This window comes from Macadamia integrifolia, chromosome 14 (assembly GCF_013358625.1).
Source record: "Macadamia integrifolia cultivar HAES 741 chromosome 14, SCU_Mint_v3, whole genome shotgun sequence".
In the NCBI taxonomy this organism is placed as follows: domain Eukaryota; kingdom Viridiplantae; phylum Streptophyta; class Magnoliopsida; order Proteales; family Proteaceae; genus Macadamia; species Macadamia integrifolia.
The window spans coordinates 22,092,005-22,111,474 of record NC_056570.1 but is presented as its reverse complement, the minus strand read 5'-3'; the positions used below and the strand labels follow the sequence as shown (position 1 = coordinate 22,111,474).

The 19,470-nt window shown below is 38.9% G+C and overlaps 4 protein-coding genes and 2 pseudogenes across 4 annotated transcripts; 5 read left to right on the top strand and 1 right to left on the bottom strand.

The window, feature by feature from the left end:
- The first annotated feature begins 1,297 nt into the window (after positions 1-1,297).
- Positions 1,298-4,017, top strand: LOC122060722 (monooxygenase 2-like). The gene is made up of 5 exons (XM_042623830.1): positions 1,298-1,521; positions 1,632-1,694; positions 2,046-2,223; positions 2,309-2,537; positions 3,446-4,017. Exons 1-5 carry the CDS (start codon positions 1,298-1,300, stop codon positions 4,015-4,017), a joined length of 1,266 nt encoding a protein of 421 aa, XP_042479764.1.
- Positions 4,018-5,041: 1,024 nt separating this feature from the next.
- LOC122060721 lies at positions 5,042-6,486 on the top strand (annotated as a pseudogene).
- Positions 6,487-8,731: 2,245 nt separating this feature from the next.
- Positions 8,732-9,150, bottom strand: LOC122061824 (annotated as a pseudogene).
- A 1,210-nt stretch (positions 9,151-10,360) lies between these two features.
- LOC122061823 (monooxygenase 2-like) lies at positions 10,361-12,794 on the top strand. Its single transcript, XM_042625316.1, has 5 exons — positions 10,361-10,711; positions 10,804-10,875; positions 11,501-11,681; positions 11,793-12,021; positions 12,115-12,794. The coding sequence occupies exons 1-5, from the start codon at positions 10,491-10,493 to the stop codon at positions 12,660-12,662; spliced, it is 1,251 nt and encodes a 416-aa protein (XP_042481250.1). The 5' UTR covers positions 10,361-10,490; the 3' UTR covers positions 12,663-12,794.
- Positions 12,795-12,837: 43 nt separating this feature from the next.
- Positions 12,838-14,673, top strand: LOC122060720 (monooxygenase 3-like). The gene is made up of 3 exons (XM_042623829.1): positions 12,838-13,301; positions 13,404-13,475; positions 14,033-14,673. The coding sequence occupies exons 1-3, from the start codon at positions 12,838-12,840 to the stop codon at positions 14,322-14,324; spliced, it is 828 nt and encodes a 275-aa protein (XP_042479763.1). The 3' UTR covers positions 14,325-14,673.
- Positions 14,674-16,995: 2,322 nt separating this feature from the next.
- On the top strand, positions 16,996-18,148 carry LOC122060719 (UPF0496 protein At1g20180-like; the record flags this gene model as incomplete). Its single annotated transcript, XM_042623828.1, has 1 exon — positions 16,996-18,148. A coding segment is annotated over one exon (1,068 nt), but the record flags the coding sequence as incomplete, so codon positions are not given.
- Between the last annotated feature and the right edge of the window lie 1,322 nt (positions 18,149-19,470).

Sequence of the window (19,470 nt, the reverse complement as noted above, 5' to 3'; positions counted from 1 at the left end):
AATTGAATATTCACCAGGTGCTTTTAGCTAGCTTTAGTAAATTAGACATCCTTCATTAATAGGGGTTTCAATTGATTGTTTCTTTGTTTAAAATTATACATTTTGGTGAATATTCAAAGCTTTATTCCAAGAAATGGCCAGCTTATCATTAATAGGGGTTTCAACTGATTGTTTCTTTGTTTAAAATTATACATTTTGGTGAATATTCAAAGCTTTATTCCAAGAAATGGCCAGTTTAGTAGAATTTTCAAAAAGCTCTATTAATAGGATACCCAAGGTGAAGTAAAGGGCAGTGGAATGATATTTTCATTGCTAAAATGATTTCAAGAAAATTGAAATAAAAAAATATTTTTTAATAGAGCGTTTGGTTGAAAGTAAAGTGAAAATAATATTTTGATTTTATTTCACATTTACCCGCTTCATTTCCATCTAAACATGGTGTAAGCCCTATGTCTTCACATAATTTTATCCTCATTTGATATGCTACATGAGAAATATTAGAGCCATTCAGACTAAAAGACATATGCTCATGTATTTTTTAATAGGATATTTTCTATAACGCGTATCAACCAATGTGTCACATATAAGACAAAATTACACGTTTTGCATGAATCATACAAAAATCATTATGAGATTGATATTTTTATTAAAAAATGCCCTTATTTATAATTTTTTTTTGGGGTAGAAATACCCTTATTTATAATCATTGTCGTCATGGTATTTTTTTTTTGTTTTTCTGTTTTTTGAGTAGAATCGTCATGGTTACAACCAAGCAAAACCCTTTTTGATTCATTTTTCTTCTATGGCTCCACTTGTGAGATTTTTTTACTTATAAAAAAATAACCAAGTAAAAAAAAACTCCGCAATGTGGGGCAATAAAAAATCTTACTTTTGTTAATATCTTTGCACACGTTGTGATAGACTCACATACTGATGCAGGGGTCATGCTGCTAAACAGAGAATCTACTCCCAAAAAACAATGTTTATTTTTTTCCTATTAATTAAACATCCAAAAAGAAAAGCATGGAAATAACCATTGGCTGTAGACGACAACATAAAACCCCTTATGATCGAAATGTCCAAAAAACTTGTACTTCTTTTATAGTCTCATATTAATGAGCCCCAAGAAAAATGTCCACAGAATAGGAATCTTGACGTCAATCCATGAGTCCCTTTCTTTGCATTATACATCCACCCTAGATCAAGTTCTCTCTCCTGAACACCATTTCCTTGTATAAAATATTCAACTTTCACCCTGTGTGTACGTAGAGAGAGAGAGAGAGAGAGAGAGATGGAAATGGAAATGAGAGAGGAGGAGGTAGTGATCGTGGGAGCTGGGATCTCAGGTCTTGCGACGGCAGTAGCTCTGACGAGGGTTGGGGTTCCAGTGTTAGTGCTGGAGAGATGGGAAGAGCTTAGAATCACTGGTGCAGCCCTTGCTCTCTACTCAAATGCATGGTTTGCTCTTGAAGCTCTGGGTGTAGCTCACAAGCTCTCCCCCTTCTATGTCCCTACCCAAAAGTAATTGAACACTGCTATTTCTTAATTCCTTCCTTCCTGCGTCGCTCTAAATTTTGTTCTCATTTCTTGGTGAGTCTGTGAGATACTACTACTCATGTTATTATTTTCAGGGGTCGAATCACTAATGTTACTAATGGAGCTGTTAAAGAGGTCTCTTACTCTGGGTTTGAAAGGTTTGTTACTTCTTGCTTTTCCAATTTTGATTTGATTCATATAGCACCAAGAGATCGGATCAGGTTCACGTATGAGAACATTCTTGTATGTTCCTAGCCCGTGGATTTGAAATCGATTAATTATAGAAAGAGCGAGGATTCCAAATCCACGGAACAAAGACGAACGAAATTGTACATAAACCAAATCCGACTCTAGCACCAAAGGGGTTTAACCAAAAAAAAAAAGGGTTTCTCTTCACCAAAACAAGATTTCCCCTTTAATCATGCTTGGTGATATAATGGAATAAACTATTTTTGGTTTCATTTCCATAAATTCAACTGATTAAAATTGTTTTTTATTTGAAAATCTAGGAGAAATGGACCTATACTTGTTCACAGGAGAAAATTATTGGAGTCACTTGCAGAGGAATTGCCTCCAGGGACAATCCGTTTCTCTTCAAAGCTCATATCCATACAATCTCAAAGAACACCCCAAGGCTCTTCCATTGCTACCCTCCAGTTGGAAGGCAATACCATCATCAAAGCCAAGGTGAGTAGAGGTTTAGGGATAGAAGGTGTAAGTGAATTTCATTTTTTAGCTTTTGAGTATAAATATGTAAGGCCACGCGTGACAGGTCCTGATAGGGTGCGATGGGGTGCACTCAGTGGTAGCACAGTGGTTGGGTCTCATGCCTCCGGTGCCTTCGGGCCGCAATGGTATTCGTGGCTTATCTGTGTTTCCCCAAGGCCATGGATTTAGCCAAGCACTACACCAGTTTGTAAAACCAGGCCAAAGAGGTGGTTTTGTTCCTATCAATGATACAGATCTTTATTGGTTCCTGTTCTACTATCCAAAATCTACAGGTGAGCTTTTTTTCCTCTCACTTATGCGCCCTTGTACTCAAACAAGATGTCTACTTGTAATTATTGTTTTGTTCTTGCCAAACAATAATTAAAAGTTAGAAAAGAAATGAAATATATTCTCCTTGAAACATTTTTTATTAAAATGTTTATAGATCAAAAATTGAGAAGTTTATGGGTACAGAATTATCTCAAGGATAATTTTTTCTTCATTTGTGATGAAATGGTATGATTGGACTTTGGGTTCATCATTAACTTCCACATTTTACTATATATGAGATAATAAAAAAAGGGATCTTGATCCTCTCCAATTTTTAGTTGTGCAATTCTATCTATGCACGAGACATCCGTACATTTTTAAAATCCAATAGTTGTAAAAAAAATTTGGAACTCAAATCTATTTTAACCCCTGAAATGTCTTAAACTTCTATAACCTTTTGATTTAAAAAATATAGAGGTGCCACGTGTGTTAAAAAAAATAAAAATTGCTCAATTAAGAATTGAAGGATCTAAATTACTGTTCTCTAATCCAATCAGATGCTCATATCTCATAATTGAACAAATTCTCTCTCTCTCTCTCTCTCTCTCTCTCTCTCTCTCTCTCTCTCTCTCTCTCTCTCTCTCTCTCTCTCTTTAATACAAGAAATTCTATCTTCAAGGTGGGTAAAGAGAAACTGGGTCATTCTCAAAATATAGAAACTTCAATTTTTGGGATTAATCACTATAATAAATCTTAAAACTTAGTTTTATTGTGTTCCTTGCACAACATTATCTAAGGGTGCGTTTGGTTAAAGCAGTGGAAAAAAAAATCAATAAAAAAAAAAAACAATGATGTGTTCATGTGTCTTCCTCTCTCTTATTTTTTATTTTCTTGCCAACCAAACACACCTTAAGCATTTTTGTTATTTCAGGTAATGAAATTCCAGGAGACCCAATGCTGATCCAGAAGGAAGTGATGGAAAACTTGGCCAAAGACTTCCCTCCAAGATACTTAGAAGTTGTCCAAAATTCTGATCTCCCTGCAATAACATGTGCTCCTTTGCTACTGAGATGTCCATGGGACCTTCTATGGAAAAACCTAAGCAGAGGTAACATCACAGTTGCCGGCGATGCATTGCACCCGATGACGCCGGACCTTGGTCAGGGTGGTTGTTCAGCATTAGAAGATGCCGTCGTCCTTGGCCGACATATCGGGAATTTATTCCTCAAAAACCGACGAATCGTGCCGGAGGAAGTGCCCAGAGCTATTAATGGATATGTTATGGAGAGGAAATGGAGAGTGGCTGGTTTGATAACAAAGTCGTATCTTTCTGGATGGGCTCAACAAGGAGGGGGCTCAGGATGGTTGATGAAGCTCATCAGGGATTTTATCTTCTTTAAAGTTCTATATAGAATAATCTTTGATTCTATATACTATGATTGTGGGAAATTGCCAAGCATTTCCTTACCTAATGGATCCCAAATGGGGTGTAAGAATGATTAATTAAGTTGATCGGTGATGATGAAACTTAATTACAGAAAGAAATCAATAATACTTTTCTTCTTCCATTGGCAAGAATTTTTAGACCTTTCCCCAACAAATGAGAGTTTGGATCAGGTTTTCTTACTAAAACCACTTTTCGTATGATGCCTGATTTTTACATGGGATCTACTCAATGTGAAAATTTATTATAAAAAAAGAGAAAATAAATGGATTCCATGTGTGGATTAGGCCTGAGATGAGGACCTGATCCAGACTCAACAAATGATTCCCATTTCTTCAATTAAACAAGTAGGCACTTACATATTAATTGTCTTAATTTGTCTTAAATCCTAATTAGATACCCAAGTTCCCAGATTTTATTTATTTATTGATAACCTATTTAAAAAATGATTTATGAAGGCGACACACATAAGAATCATATATGGGGAGACAGTGAATGATAGTGAGCATTCAACAGCTGGGACGCATGCCAGGACCCGCACAACCGTTGGATCCTCACTATCATTCATTGCGAGCCGTAGAGGATTGAGTCCCACCAAACACGGCAGGGCACGGAAAGCAACAATGGTGCATGCTCACGCACATCTTCTCATGGCCAGCATGTTGTTGCGTGCATAGACTCAGTGTGGGTCAGTATGGTCTTTTCACTTATTCTGTGTCTTGGCGTAGGTACCAAGGATTTAGGTGACAATATCATATTGGTATCGGTATTTGTCAAAATCAATCTGGATCGGATTGGATCAAATTGGTGGGTGTCGATTGGTTTTGCCTTCTTTTTTATTTAAGTACTAATTTTTACTATTGATCCCTAAAACGATATGGATAACCGATTTGAATCTATCAAGGATTGGTCTCAGTCGATACCAATCTGATATGACCGATAGACCGATACTTGAAACCATGATAGCTACACGTTAGAGGGTAGCGTTATTTCTTCGAAAAAATATAGAATGGATAGCAATACATATGAAGATGATTTGGTTATATCATATATGTTTTGTGAGTGAGCAAAGTGGGAGAGAGGATGGAAATCAGCGAGGAAGTAGTAATCGTAGGAGCGGGGATCGCAGGCCTTGCAACGGCCTTAGCTCTAAAGGGGGTCGGTGTTCAAGCCTTGGTGCTAGAGAAGTCGCCGGAGCTCCGAGCTACTGGTGTAGCCATCGGCCTCTTATCCAATGCTTGGGTTGCTCTCCTTCATCTCGGTGTAGCTCACAAGCTCACCTCCACCTATCCTTACACTGAAGTGAGCTACAACTCCCACCTGATCTCTCTTACTGATATTAGTTTTGTTTGGAAAGATCTATGAAATCTGATCACTAACCAGCATGTATACAATTCAGGGGATTCGTTACCAATGTTGTTAATGGAGCTACTCAAGAAATTTCTTATTCTGGGGTTCAACCGATTCAGGGGTTCGTTACCTCTTTCTCGTTACTACAATAATTATAGTTCCCCATATCCTCAAAGCTCACTAGTCACAGAATCTAGTTGACGAGCTCAATACCCAATTCAGGGGTGACCTTGATGATCTGAACCCAATAAACCACATGAACCTACTGTTTCTTTAATTTCAGATGCCTAAATCACTGCTTGTGAAACCATCTTCAAAAGGGATTAGCTGAATTTGGAAAACTTTTTAGCTTTTCCAACATCTTGACAGATCCTTAAAAGAACCAAGCATTCTTTTCATAAAACCTTACTAATGGAAAAATCTGTAATTGAGTTCTTCAGCTCACTAACGAAGCATACACTTACCCAGCAAAGAATAACACTTAACGGGATTTTTGAAGAAGGAAAGTCTTTCCAAGAAGCTACCCAACAGAAGAAATAAATTTTGCTTGGATTTTCGTTTCCCTCTATAATATGAGGGGGGAAAATACCGATATGTATAATTTAGCAGAAAACACACCAGATGAATCTAATATACTCTATTGTATCTTTTTGATCAACAATCTGCACGTATACAAATTCTGAAATTCTATATCAACAGGTAGATTCCAAGAAATTACCATTCCTGAATTCTAACATGAACTTGAGGCTATGCGGAATCCAGGAAGAGAAATGGACTTAGAATGGTCCACAGGAAGCCCTGTTGGAGGCTCTAGCAGAAGAGTTACCCCCTGGAACCATCCGTTTCTCCTCAAAGCTCATCTCCATCCATACCCATATAACACATGAAGACTTTTCCATAGCCACCCTGCAACTAGATGATGGAACTATCATCAAAGCCAAGGTAAGTATGATAAAGGGTCAGAGCATCAGAGGTTCAAAATTCTCATATTTGTCTCACTTCTGTGAAATTAAAAGAATTGTCTGTACTATTGCTATGGCCCATGACAGGTCTTGGTAGGGTGTGATGGAGTGCATTCAGTGGTGGCACAATGGTTGGGACTCAAGGCTCCAGTGCATTCTGGCCGGGTGGCAGTGCATTCGGTTCGGTTTCGGTTTAAACGGTGCGGATTGGTTTGATTTACATTTATTTGACTAAAACCATAACCGCACCATATACTAAATGGTTCCACTTTTTGAAACCGTGACCGTTTAGTAAACGGTTTGGTTTCCACGGTTTCTAAACGGTGTCGGTTTCATGGTTTTAAATGGTTTTGATTTCGGTTTATTCTATACGGTTTGTAAAACGGTTCACAATCGGTTTGTTATAGCTTGCAACCATCTCTAAGCTGAAGATCATAAGCCTAAACGGTTCCACTTTCTGAAACCGTGACAATTTAGTAAACGGTTTCGGTTTCCATGGTTTCTAGACGGTGTCAGTTTCACGGTTTTAAACGGTTTTGGTTTCGGTTTATTCTATACGATTTGTAAAACGGTTCACAATCGGTTTGTTATAACTTGCAACAATCTCTAAACTGAAGATCATAAGCTTATCCAAAAATAATTGGTAACCACAAATAAGAGATTTTATATTGATGATGGTATGTCTTAATTTGATAATCTAGTGCTATTTCTTTGCATGATCATTCTCTAATATCACTCGATTTATAACCCAGGATCCTTTTCATCTCCCCGAGCATTTCCTTATAAACCCATAAACCCAAGTTCCTAATTCTTAAGGCCGTGCAAATGAAAGAGATGAATGAATCATCATATTCTTAGATTAGAGTCGGGGAAAAAGAAGAAAGAAGATGGGAAGAATTGAATGAAGAGTGTTTGGTTATTTTGTAACTAATAGATTAATCGTACGTACCTGATTGAGGAAACTAGGGGTTCAAACCATGAAAAGGGAAGTAGGGAACACGAGACGTCTCAAATCCATTTCATTCCAATCACTTTTACTTGGTATTATATTTTTGGAAGTGATATACTGATTCTGGCCCTGCTTTATTTAATTGTTATACGGAGTAATCGTATCGGTTTAAACGGTTTTAATTTGGTTTGAAACCAACGGGTTTCGTGGCTAAAACCAACCCAACCCGTTTAGCTAATTGGCCCGAAACTTGAAACCATAACCGCACCATTTACTAAACAATTTTACAGTTTCACGGTTTTAATGTAAACGGACCGGTTAAATTTTGGTAAACGGTTTCGATTATAAATTTACATCCTTACATAGAAGGGTATGTGAAGGAGAGGAGATGGCGTGTCTCTGGTTTGATCATTGGATCCTATCTTGCAGGCTGGGCCCAACAAGTGAAGTCAAGATGGTTGACGAAGCTAATTAGGGATATAATCTTCTATAAGTTGCTTTGCAGTTTTGTCTTCCTTGATTCAACATACTTTGATTGTGGGGAGTTGCCTAGAGTTCCCCCTAAGGTTGATTAGAGCTTCTGATCTCTTAGTTACCCTGTGTTGGGGTTGATGCAGATCTATTGGAGGAATAACTCATGTTCTTATAACCTTATTAAAAGGCTTTAGATAGCCCTCCAAAATCCTAAATCCTAAATCCTAAAAATCCCATTGCAACCCCATAGTCCCAAAATATAGAGATGTGAACTAGAAATTTAGTCTCATTATAATGGGATTTTCCCTTTCAGTTGCTTTGTTTTCTCATGTATGTAGGGGTTAATATACCTTTCTTTAGGCCAGAAGGAATTTTTGCAGATGATCCAATGTACTACGTAAGCAAACACTAAAGAAAAACCCTACCAAAAAAAAAAAAAAAATTAAAGAAAAGGGTAATTTACAATGCCACCACTTGGAGAATGCCATAATTATAAAAATACCTCTCTATTTTACCAAATTAGACTCAGACCCCCTACCATCAGTCATTGTTAAGGAATATACCTTATATGCTGATGTAGACTACTATATTTTTTTATAAAATACCAAAATACCCTTACTACATCAGCAAGCACATGGACATATCACCTGGAACAACCCTTTGTAAATCCTCTGCACTCACCTTTCTGATCTCCTATGTTCTGTCTTCTCTTCTCCCTTGTCGCTGCAAACATATCACCTGGAACAACCCTTAGACCCTCCAATTCCAAGACCACCTAGACATATCCCAGCAACATTTTCTCTCTGGGTTTCATCACCATCACCTCAACAAACCCACCTTCCTTCACCGCTGCAATTTCCTATTACGGCATTCTAGTCTGAAAAGCCAACGACAATTCCGACACCGTCAAGTTCTAGCAAAGGAGCAGGGAACAAGATAAAATAAAAAGAACCATCAAGGGGCCTTGAAGCTTTGAGGCTTCTCTGAATCACCAAACATTAATCACCAAAAGATCCAATCATTCTTCAACAACATTCATCATTCATACTCAACTAGAGACAAATTATTGTCCTCCTTAACAACAATTTAGCAAGTTCAGTGATCTCAACACGTCCCTATTTGTCAACCGCCAATCTCATAGATCACTTGAACATGTCGATTTTAACATTTCAGAGTATAACAATTGCACCTGGCTTCATCATATCAACTTGCTCGTTGCGAGCGGTGAAGATAACACGGTCGGTATCATCACTGACAAGACACTCGGGGATGCAAGTTCCGCGAAGATGCTGAGAAGCCGCCCGCCCCTTCTGCAACATCGTGGTCGAACTCACAACCTTCACCGTAAGGGTATGACCAGTCGTCCTTGGTTTCAGTTGATCTACTGTCGTGAATACATGCTTCCTCTTTGCTGATGTTTGCTAAGCCGATGTCGTCATCGTTCCTGTCGTCTCCATTGCAGATGATAAAATACCTAATCGTCAATACTGTAAATAATGAATCCCTAAAAATGACTGAAGAACAATAGGGTTTTCATTCCTGACGTTCTCACTTTTCAATCTCTTTATTTGTTACTCACTCACTCGCCCCTTTTTCTAATTTTTGCTTCTCTTGCGACACTAGATGATTTAGGTAATCTCTCCCTTAAGAACGGCTCTGTTTTTGTTTGGTCCACCTTTGATACTGCATTTCCAGTGACACAAACACAAACCTGCCATCTAGACCTCTCAGTCGAGCTATTCGACGACGTGAATGAGGCCTGGGGCAAAAACCTCTACCGCAATCGGTGCTACCTGTACTAGCCACGTGGTTATTCGTAGCACATGCTAGGTCGGTGTTGCAGGTGCCGATGGATGCTCTAGCGTCTACGTTGGATGATCCGATGATGCCAGAGGATTCTCAGAAGTGTGTGAATTAGCTATAGACGATGAGTTTTAGTGAAAATGGTATAATGGTCATATTATCTCTTAACTTAACATTAACTGACGGTAGGGGGTCTAAGTCTAATTTGGTGAAATAGAGGGGGTGTTCTTATAATTGTGGCATTCTCCAGGGGGTGACATTGTAAATTACCTTAAAAAAAACGAAGAAAAACAAAATAGATTCACGCAAGACACAGATATGTAATGAGGTTCACTCACGGATGTGAACTATGTTCTTCGAAGAAGAAGAAGAAGAAGAAGATGATTCATTATGTTGGAAAAAAAAGATTACACTAAAAATCACTCAAGAACATCCAAATCACAGCAAGAACTCACACTCTAACATAAAAATCTCCAAATCTCACTTGCTTACATAATAAAACAACAGTAAAAACATATATACTCCAAGTCAAGTCAATCCAACAAGTCATCGCTAAAAAATCTCATTTGGATGGCTAATAAAATATATCAAAATGGGTCAAGAATTCGAGATAAAGATAACATAATCTCACTCATACCGTAACTTCTCTCTCTAGAATTGATCACGCAACTCCCTTTTTCTAAGTACGTGGGCGCCTCTTCTGTGTTTTAAAAAAAATTAAAACAAGTGCAGCGTCTCCCTTCTTTCATTTTCTGATATTCTCAATTAATGTCTTGTTTCCTATTCAAACGAGATGGTCTTGACAAGAACTTTTTATTCATTCATCTTCTCAGCCAAGACACTCTTTTTGACTTCTAAAGTGCAAAGTTACTTTTCAACAATGGTGGATGCCAACCAGTCCTTCCATCAGACAATCTATTGAGGGTATGAACTAATGGGTTTATATATATAGAGATGATAGTACGGTTTGAGAGCGAGCTGACTGGGAGAAAAGATGGAAATCAGCGAGGATGTAGTAATCGTAGGGGCGGGGATCGCAGGACTTGCAACGGCCTTGGCTCTAAAGAGGGTCGGTGTTCGATCCTTGGTGCTAGAGAAGTCGCCGGAGCTCCGAGCTACTGGTGCAGCCATCAGCCTCTTATCCAATGGATGGATTGCTCTGAATCATCTTGGTGTAGCTCACAAGCTCACCTCTACCTCTCCTCCTACATCAAAGTGAGCTCTCTCTCTCTCTCTCTCTACCTTATATTAGTTTGATCCGAATGATCTATGTAATCTGATCACTAACCATCATGCGTGGAATTCAGGGGATTTGTCACCAATGTTGCTAATGGAGCCACCCAAGAAGTTTCTTATACTGGGGTTCAACAGATTCAAGGGTTCGTTACCTCTTTCTTGTACTGCAATAATTATAATTCCCTCAAACTCCAAAGCTCGCAAATCACTGTGAGTCCAGTTGAAGAGCTCAGTACCCAATTACTTGATGGTTTGAGCCCTATAAACCACAAGACCCTCCTGTTCCTTTAATTTCAGATGCCTAAATCACTTCTAGTGAAACTATCTTCAAAAGATGGCCACTATCTCTAAGTGGCCACTAGGTTCTTCAGCTTAGGACACTTTCACCAAAGAATAACACCTTCTTTGAAGATTTTTCAACAAGGGAATTCTTTCCAAGCAACTGTCCAAGAAAAGTAAGAAATTGTACTTGGATTTTCATTTCCCTCTATAATTATTGTAAGGAATTTAAGGATGAGGGGTTACTATTGCAGTTATGTATAATTTAGCAGAAAACACACCAGATGGATCCAATATATTGTATCAACTTGATCAATAATCTACACCGAGACAAATTCTGTATCAATAGATGCAGAAACAGAAACAGAAACAGAGTTGCCTTTGCAACTCATAGCATTCTTGAATGACCCGTTGTGTTTTGAGTCAACTGGTCAAGTTTAAAACAAAACAGGAATCCTAACTTGTTTTTGGGACTACGTGGAAATCCAGGAACAAAAATGAACATAGAATGGTCCACAGGAAAGCCCTGTTGGAGGCTCTAGCAGAAGAGTTACCCCCTGGGACCATCCGTTTCTCCTCAAAGCTCATCTCCATCCATACCCACATAACACATGAGGGCTTTTCCATTGCCACCCTCCAACTAGATGATGGAACTATCATCAAAGCCAAGGTAAGTATGATAAAGGGTTAGAGCATCAGAGGATCAAAATTCCCATATTTGCCTTATAAACTTCTGTGAAATTGAAACAATTATTTGTACCATGGCCGTGGTCCATGACAGGTCTTGGTAGGTTGTGATGGATTGCATTCAGTGGTGGCGCAGTGGTTGGGACTCAAGGCTCCAGTGCATTGTGGCCGGGTAGCAGTGCGTGGCTTGGCTGTGTTTCCCCAGGGCCATGGATTTAAACAGGAATTCCAACAGTTCGTAAAACCTGGTGTAAAAGCTGCTTTTGTTCCCATAAATGATAAAGACCTTTATTGGTACATGAATTATCATTCAAGCTCCACAGGCAAGTCATCTTTCTCTATTTCTTTGTTCTTACTATAGTAGGCCTTTTAATTGGTACATTAAAACAAAAGACTCATCGGGTCAGTTATTTCAGGTGAAGAGTTTGGAGGAGACCCTAAACTGATTCTGAGGGAAGTGAAAGAGAACTTAGCAAAGGACTTCCCTCCGACATTCTTAGAGGTTGTCTGGCATGCTGACCTTTCTTCTATACATTGGGCTCCTTTGATGTATAGGCAGCCATGGGACGTTATATGGGGTCACCTTTCCAAGGGGAACGTAACAGTTGCAGGAGATGCAATGCACCCGATGACACCCGGTCTTGGCCAAGGTGGAGGTTCAGCACTTGAGGATGCAGTTGTTCTTGGTCGACACATTGGGAATTCATTCCTCCAAAATGGACGGCGAATCATGCCGGCAGAGGTAGACAGAACTATAAAAGGGTATGTCAAGGAGAGGAGATGGCGTGCCTCTGGTTTGATCACTGCATCCTATCTTGCAGGCTGGGCACAACATGTGAAGTCAGGATGGTTGACGAAGCTAATTAGGGACATAATTTTCTATAAATTGCTTTACAGTTTTATCTTTGGTTCAACATACTTTGATTGTGGGGAGTTGCCTAGAGTTCCATCTAAGGTTGAATAGAGCTTCTGATCCCTTACTTATCATGTGTTGTGGGTAGTTACAGATCTATGGGAGGAATAACTTATGATCTTAAAATGTTATTGAAAAGGCTATTTATGAATTTATTGGCATAGTGAGTTATTTTAATAAAAATAGGCGTCATAAATCATACTAAACGCCTCTATTTATGTTTAAAATGCTTATTTATGTTTATATCAGAATCGAACCGTTACACCCATACCTTTATAAGCAAACTAAGAGGAGAACGAGACTGGCCGAGAGGCGCTCGCAGGAAACTTCAATATCCCATTTCGTGTGCGCCTGCAACCTGGGGCCTCCCTTTTTTATTTGCTTCGTTCTTCTTTCTCCCCTTGCTTTTCCTTTTGTTTATTTTCTTTCGTCTCCTTTCCTCCTTGTCTCTTTCTCTATTTCCTTCTGTATAACGCCAAGGGGGGAGGTAGTAATCGTTGGGGCGGGGATCGCAGGCCTTGCAACGGCCTTGGCTCTAAAGAGGGTAGGTGTTCGAGCCCTGGTGCTGGAGAAGTCGCCAGAGCTCCGCGCCACTGGTGCAGCCATCAGCATCTTATCCAATGGATGGCTTGTTCTCCATCATCTTGGTGTTGCTCACAAGCTCACCTCCACCTCTCCTCCAACATCGAAGTGATCTCTCTCTCTCTCTCTCTCTCTCTCTCTATAGCTGATAATAGTTTGGTCGGAAAGATCTATGTAATCTGATTACTAGCCATCATGCATGGAATTCAGGGGATTCGTCACCAAGGTCGCTAATGGAGCTATTCAAGAAGTTTCTTATTCTGGGGTTCAATTGATTCAAGGGTTCGTTACCTCTTTCTCTTTACTACAGAACTTTCCAATTCCTTGATGATCTGAGCCCTATAAATCACAAGACTCTCCTATTTCTTTAATTTCAGATGCCTAAATCACTGTTTGTGAAACCATCTTCAAAAGAGATGCGCCATCTTTTGATAACGTTTTTGCTTTCCAAATCTTGACAGATCCTTATAAAAGCAGGAAAATGGCAACGCTTCTCATAAAAAGCTTAGTTAACCAAACCCAGATGTATATCTGAAGTGGCCACTAGATTCTTCAGGTCACTAACGAAGCACACACTTACCCACCAAATAGTAACACCTTCTTTGAAGATTTTTCAAGAACGAAATTCTTTCAAGCCAACTGCCCAACAAAGTAAGAAATTTTACTTGGATTTTCATTTCCCTCTATAATCTTTGCAAGGAATTTAAGGATTATGATCAATAATCTACACCGAGACAAATTCTGCATGAATCGGTAGGATTGAGTTTTGAGTCAACTGATCAAGTTTAATTAAAACAAAATAGGGATCTAACTTGTATTTGGGGCTATATGGAATACAGGAAGAAATATGAACATAGAATTGTCCACAGGAAAGTCCTGTTGGAGTCGCTAGCAGAAGAGTTACCCCCTGGAACCATCCGTTTCTCCTCAAAGCTCATCTCCATCCATACCCACATAACACATGAAGGCTTTTCCATTGCCACTCTGCAACTAGGTGATGGAACTATCATCAAATCCAAGGTAAATATGATGAAGACTCAGAGCCTAAGAGGTTCAAATTCTCATATTTTTCTTAACTTGTGTGAAATTGAAAGAATCATTTGTACTATGGCCAAGGCCCATGATAGATGATAGGTCTTGGTAGGGTGTGATATCGCATTCAGTGGTGGCGCAGTGGTTGGGACTCAAGGCTCCAGTGCATTCAGGCGGGGTAGTAGTGCGTGGCTTGGCTGTGTTGCTTCAGGGCCATGGATTTAAACAGGAATTCCAACAGTTCGTAAAACCTGGATCAAGGGCTACTTTTGTTCCTACAAACGATAAAGACCTTTATTGGTATTTGAATTATCATTCAAGCTCCACAGGCAAGTCATCTTTCCCCATTTCTCAGTTCTTACTATGGCAGGTCTTGTTATAACTCTCTCATGGTGAGAGGAAATGCTGTTTACTACAAGCCAACTTGTTTTGAAACATTACTAGGTGATTATTGGGTGATAATTATACAACATCGAGCATAACTTAGATGGCCTATTGTCTATAGATTTTGTCAGTGTGTCAATCGGTTGGTCCAGTTTTGGTTGGGCTGAATCAGTCTTCTCTCAGTGGACCAAACCAAGCCGGTCCAAGTTTTGCGTTTATTAATTTTCTTAGGTTTCTATTCGGTTTGGTTTTCTATTGGTTTCAATTTCGATTGGTCCATTTCATGTGGTCCAGTGCTCTGTTAGTTAAAATGGGAACGGCAAAAAAACATTGTTTGGTACGGGCATATTTTAAAAGGATCAAAATGTGAACGGGGGACAATCCCTTTTAGTAGCTTTTTAGCTCTCAAGTATGGACACAGTTAATCGTATTGCACTGACATGTTTACTGTTGGATAATGGCAATAGGAATGATATTAGGATAGCAAGTTAAATGTCATTATCCCTCCTTGGGGAATGCCAACACTACAAATAGGTAGGACTATGAATTTTACAAATTTCCCTACTTGTTCCTAGGTGGTTGTGAAAAATCTATCACTTAAAATTGTAAAATGACAAAGAAAATGGTTCAATAAACTAAGAGAAGGAGAAGGGCACGCGATCATTGTGTACATGCCCTCTCACACCTCTTATCTTCTCTTTTACAAATTTCCCCACAGCTAGATCAGTTTGGAACCGACTAGAACCGAAACAGCTAAGACCCGTTTCAAACTTGCATTTAATCATATATTTGATGTTGGAGAATGGGTATTGGAATTTTGGATTTATTGATATGCTAAATAGAAATTTTTGTTTATGTATTTTGAAATCCTTTTACTTGATAAACACATAAGGAAAGAACAAGGATTGTTCCTTTCGTCTTTTTTAAGGTAGAAGCCATGGAAAGCATTGGTTTGTTAGGGGGACTTTCTGCCTTTTAGTACTTTTTACAGTTTGCCTGCCGACCTAGCTTACTAACTAACAGTTGGCCCACTCACTTATCCTAAACTACAACAATGCCCCTTTCTGTTGGCTCTCTCCTCAAAGAGATGAGGAAATATGACAACTTAGCAGTTGTTTCTTGATGTTTTAGACCGGGTTTAAAACTTGGGATCAGGATCGAGGAAAATCTGGAGCAGCCATTCGATACTGTTTCTAGGGTTAAGGCAGAATCTGGCCAATTCTGACCGATCCAGATCAGAATCAGATTGGGATCGGGTGGGGGACCGATCCAAATCCCGATTCCACTCTAAAACCAGACCACTAGAGTTGGACATTGTTGATGGCCATGATCACTTTTTCCTGTCTGGATAATCTTTGATCTTTGATGACAAAAGGTGACAAATGATAGCAATGCATATGGAACTATTTTACCTTTTTTTTTAAGTCATTAAGGATGTCAGGGTTTTCATGCCCAAGGTTCCATATAGAAAGAGGTAAGATAGTCAACAAACTACTGTATTCAACAAGATAACAAGGTTCCAAACGGGTCATGTTGGATGTCATGAGGTAGGGTCCTTTATAGGAAGCTTTAGATACCCATTCATCTTGATCAAATGGAATACACAGGTTCCACCTAAAATACCTAACTCTTGCAGAGGCCGTTGCCGTTGCCGTTGCCGTTGCCGTTGCCGTTGCTGTTGATCCTTGTAATACTTTGGAAGTAGAGGGGCCTTCTTTCTATGTTTCTAATGACCCTACCTGAAAGTTCAAACTAATGTGAGTTCGGTAACTTTCACCTACAAAATATATATGGGTAACAGAGAAAAAGCAGACAGTATTACGGCCATGGACGAAAAGGGATGCTTCAGCATTTTCAGCCTTGAAGCTTGCAAACAATTTGGAAAAGTAAAGCCCTCTATCCAGACTAGATAAGGTTAGGGGAAACTCTTAAGAAAAGGTGTGTGAAAACATGATCCTCAAAATGCCCCTTTAGTTGCTTTAAAAGGGCTTCGATGCAATCAACCTGACAATGAACAACCTACAGAGCTGAGGCTTCATGTTTCTTTCAAGCAGGATCTCAGACAAATTGGTTTAGATGACCAAAGAGTAATTAACTGGTGTCTCTAATGACCGAAGCCATCAAGGCTGCAGCTACCGTATGGTATTCTTCTCTGCTTGGTGACAAGGCATTCTCAACTCTTAGGATTGCTTAGATTTCGCATGTTACAATGAAGAAGATGTGGTCGAAATTCAGAACTTCAAGGACGGCCAAAGGTGAGGTGTCTAGACGACTTAATTCTATATATCCTGATTATAATCTAAATAAAATAATCTTTTTTTTTTTTTTGGGGGGGGGGGGTGTGGGTAGGGGCATTTCCAACTTTGATGAGTTACTTTTCCCCTGATTTGATTCTTCTTCGGATGGTAAGGAATTGAAAGCTGCCCACAGAAGCTTCAATGTCAATAAGGAATACCTCAGTGCATTCAGAACCGAATCATATGCTGATTTCTTCTCAAAAGCTCAATTGGTTGTAAATGAGCCATCTTCTCCATCTTTCTGCTACAGCAACACCTGTGGAATTCTTCTAGAGCCTGAACAGGAAACCATAGCCACATTGCTTGAATCAGCAATTTTTTCAAAGAAACCCAAGCTCAAAAGCCTCTTACAAAAGTATTTTGACATCAGTGCAGAAGCTTCAAGAATTTGCAGCTACCTCTTAGCAAGCATCAGTCAAATCCAGTCTCACAACCAATTTCTTCAACAGGCACTTGATAGGGAAGGAGATTATTCCCCGGAGCAATTCAAACTTGTCATTTCAGTATTAAATTCATTTATTCTACTCGGAAATCCATTTTCTAATCAGAAACAGCATGATTTCAAGCCAATACATGATCGGTACTCATCAATGTTACACCAACTGAGATCAATGAGAAAGAAGGTGACTAGGAAGATGAAGCTCATAAAATATGCCAAGCAGGCATCTGGTGTTGGTGTAATAGCAGGTTGTGGGGTGGTCACAGTCACTGCTGTTATTCTGGCAACACATATCTTACCGGTTCTAGTCATGGGACCTGCAATTTTCAGTCTCCCGTTAACAAGTTTGAAGAACAAGCTTTTCAATTTGGGATTTCTAAGAAGCAGATTTCTCAGCAAAGAGTGCGAGCAACTTGATGTAGCAGCGAAGGGAACTTATATTTTGAACAGGGATTTTGATACAATGAGCCGACTGGTTGAGCGTCTTCATGATGAGATTGAACACAACAAAGAAATGATACAATTCTGTCTAGACAGGAGGGAAGATAGGTTTCCTTTGCAAGAAGTACTGCAAGAGCTCAGAAAGAGCAATATCGGCTTTCAGAAGCAAGTAGAAGAGCTTGAACAACAATTATATTTGTGTCTTTTCACCATTAATAGAGCTAGAGTTTTGGTGATGAACGAAATTGTATCATCCTCTGATGTGAGCTTGGCATGATCTTCATCAAGTATTGTATGTTCCATTCTTGTATATATTTATTTATTTTTAAAATCATGAAATGGTCAAAATTTTAGAGGATTTAGAAGAGTATATCCCCTTCTAGTGAATGATCTATGATATGCAATTTACAAACAGCAAGAGATGGAAATTTTCTTTGTTTTTAATTTTTTATTTTTTCCGGTCAACTAACATGACCTTAAATGAATATCAGAACACAGTCCAAGTAGCCCACCTAGTTGGGGAAAGGCTTAGTTGAGTTAGGTTTTTGAAATTTTTTTCTTGAGATAGAAAAGATTGCTAAAAGGCATTCCATAAGGGGTGAATGCAAAATCCATGATAGGAGCAAACAAAGTGGCAATAAGGGCTAAGAGACTGATCTGGGTTGTGCTAGGGAGTTTGCATTACCACCATTGGATGCTTATAATTCAATGTAAAAGCATGGAAGGGATGCAAATTCTCATGAGCAACAAGAAAAAGCAGGAAAAATCACATAAAAATCTTTAATTGATTCCAGAACAGAAAAGTACGAAAGACAATCCGTTGATGAGATTGAGAAATAATGAAGCCATATACCTTAACTGCAATAAATTTAATTAATGCAGGACGCGTACTCGGGAGCGACGATCACAGACGGGTTCTTCTTATTAGTCTAACCAGTTGATCCCCTAGCTCTCGAGATTGAACTTTGGTGTGACACTATTGATACGTTTTTTTTGGCATTTAACTTGAACGGACAAAGGCATGTAGCTTGGGTGCAACTGGGCTAGGCTAGGCCAAAATTTTTAAGACCTCAACACCGAAGCCCAACTTAGTTTAAGGTTAGGCTAGGACATTGTAGCCCAGGCCCAGCCTTATTGGGCTCAACCTAACCCGGCCCTGAATGACCTTTGGCAGTGCCTATTTTCTTTATTTCAAAGCTGGTCTGGCTACAGAAGGCCAGACTAGCCATGTTTTTTCACCATATATATATGTTGGGCTTAACCTAAGGCTGCAAGCCAAGCCCGGCCATGTTCTACCTTAGGCTTGAAAAATCTCAACTCTACGGTTGCGTTTGGTAGTTATTCAGAAAAACATTTCTAACGTCTTTCCTTTTTATGGGAAATAGAAAACGAAATAAAATGTTTGGTGTCAACTTTTTAAAAAAAAAAAAAAAAAAAGAAGCTAGAAACGCAAAATCAAAACCTTTGTTTCATCATTTCGGTCGTTTCAAATACAAAAAGAATGAACAACTAAAGGTAATCGTTCCTAAAACAGGTTCACCAAACATATATATTTTTTTTTAAATGACATTTTGACATAGAAACTGAAATTTCTGTTTTGACGCAAAAACATCATTTGTATAATTGAATGACTATTAAACGCAACATTGGTGTTTTTTGATTTTTTGAAAAAAAATGAAAAAAA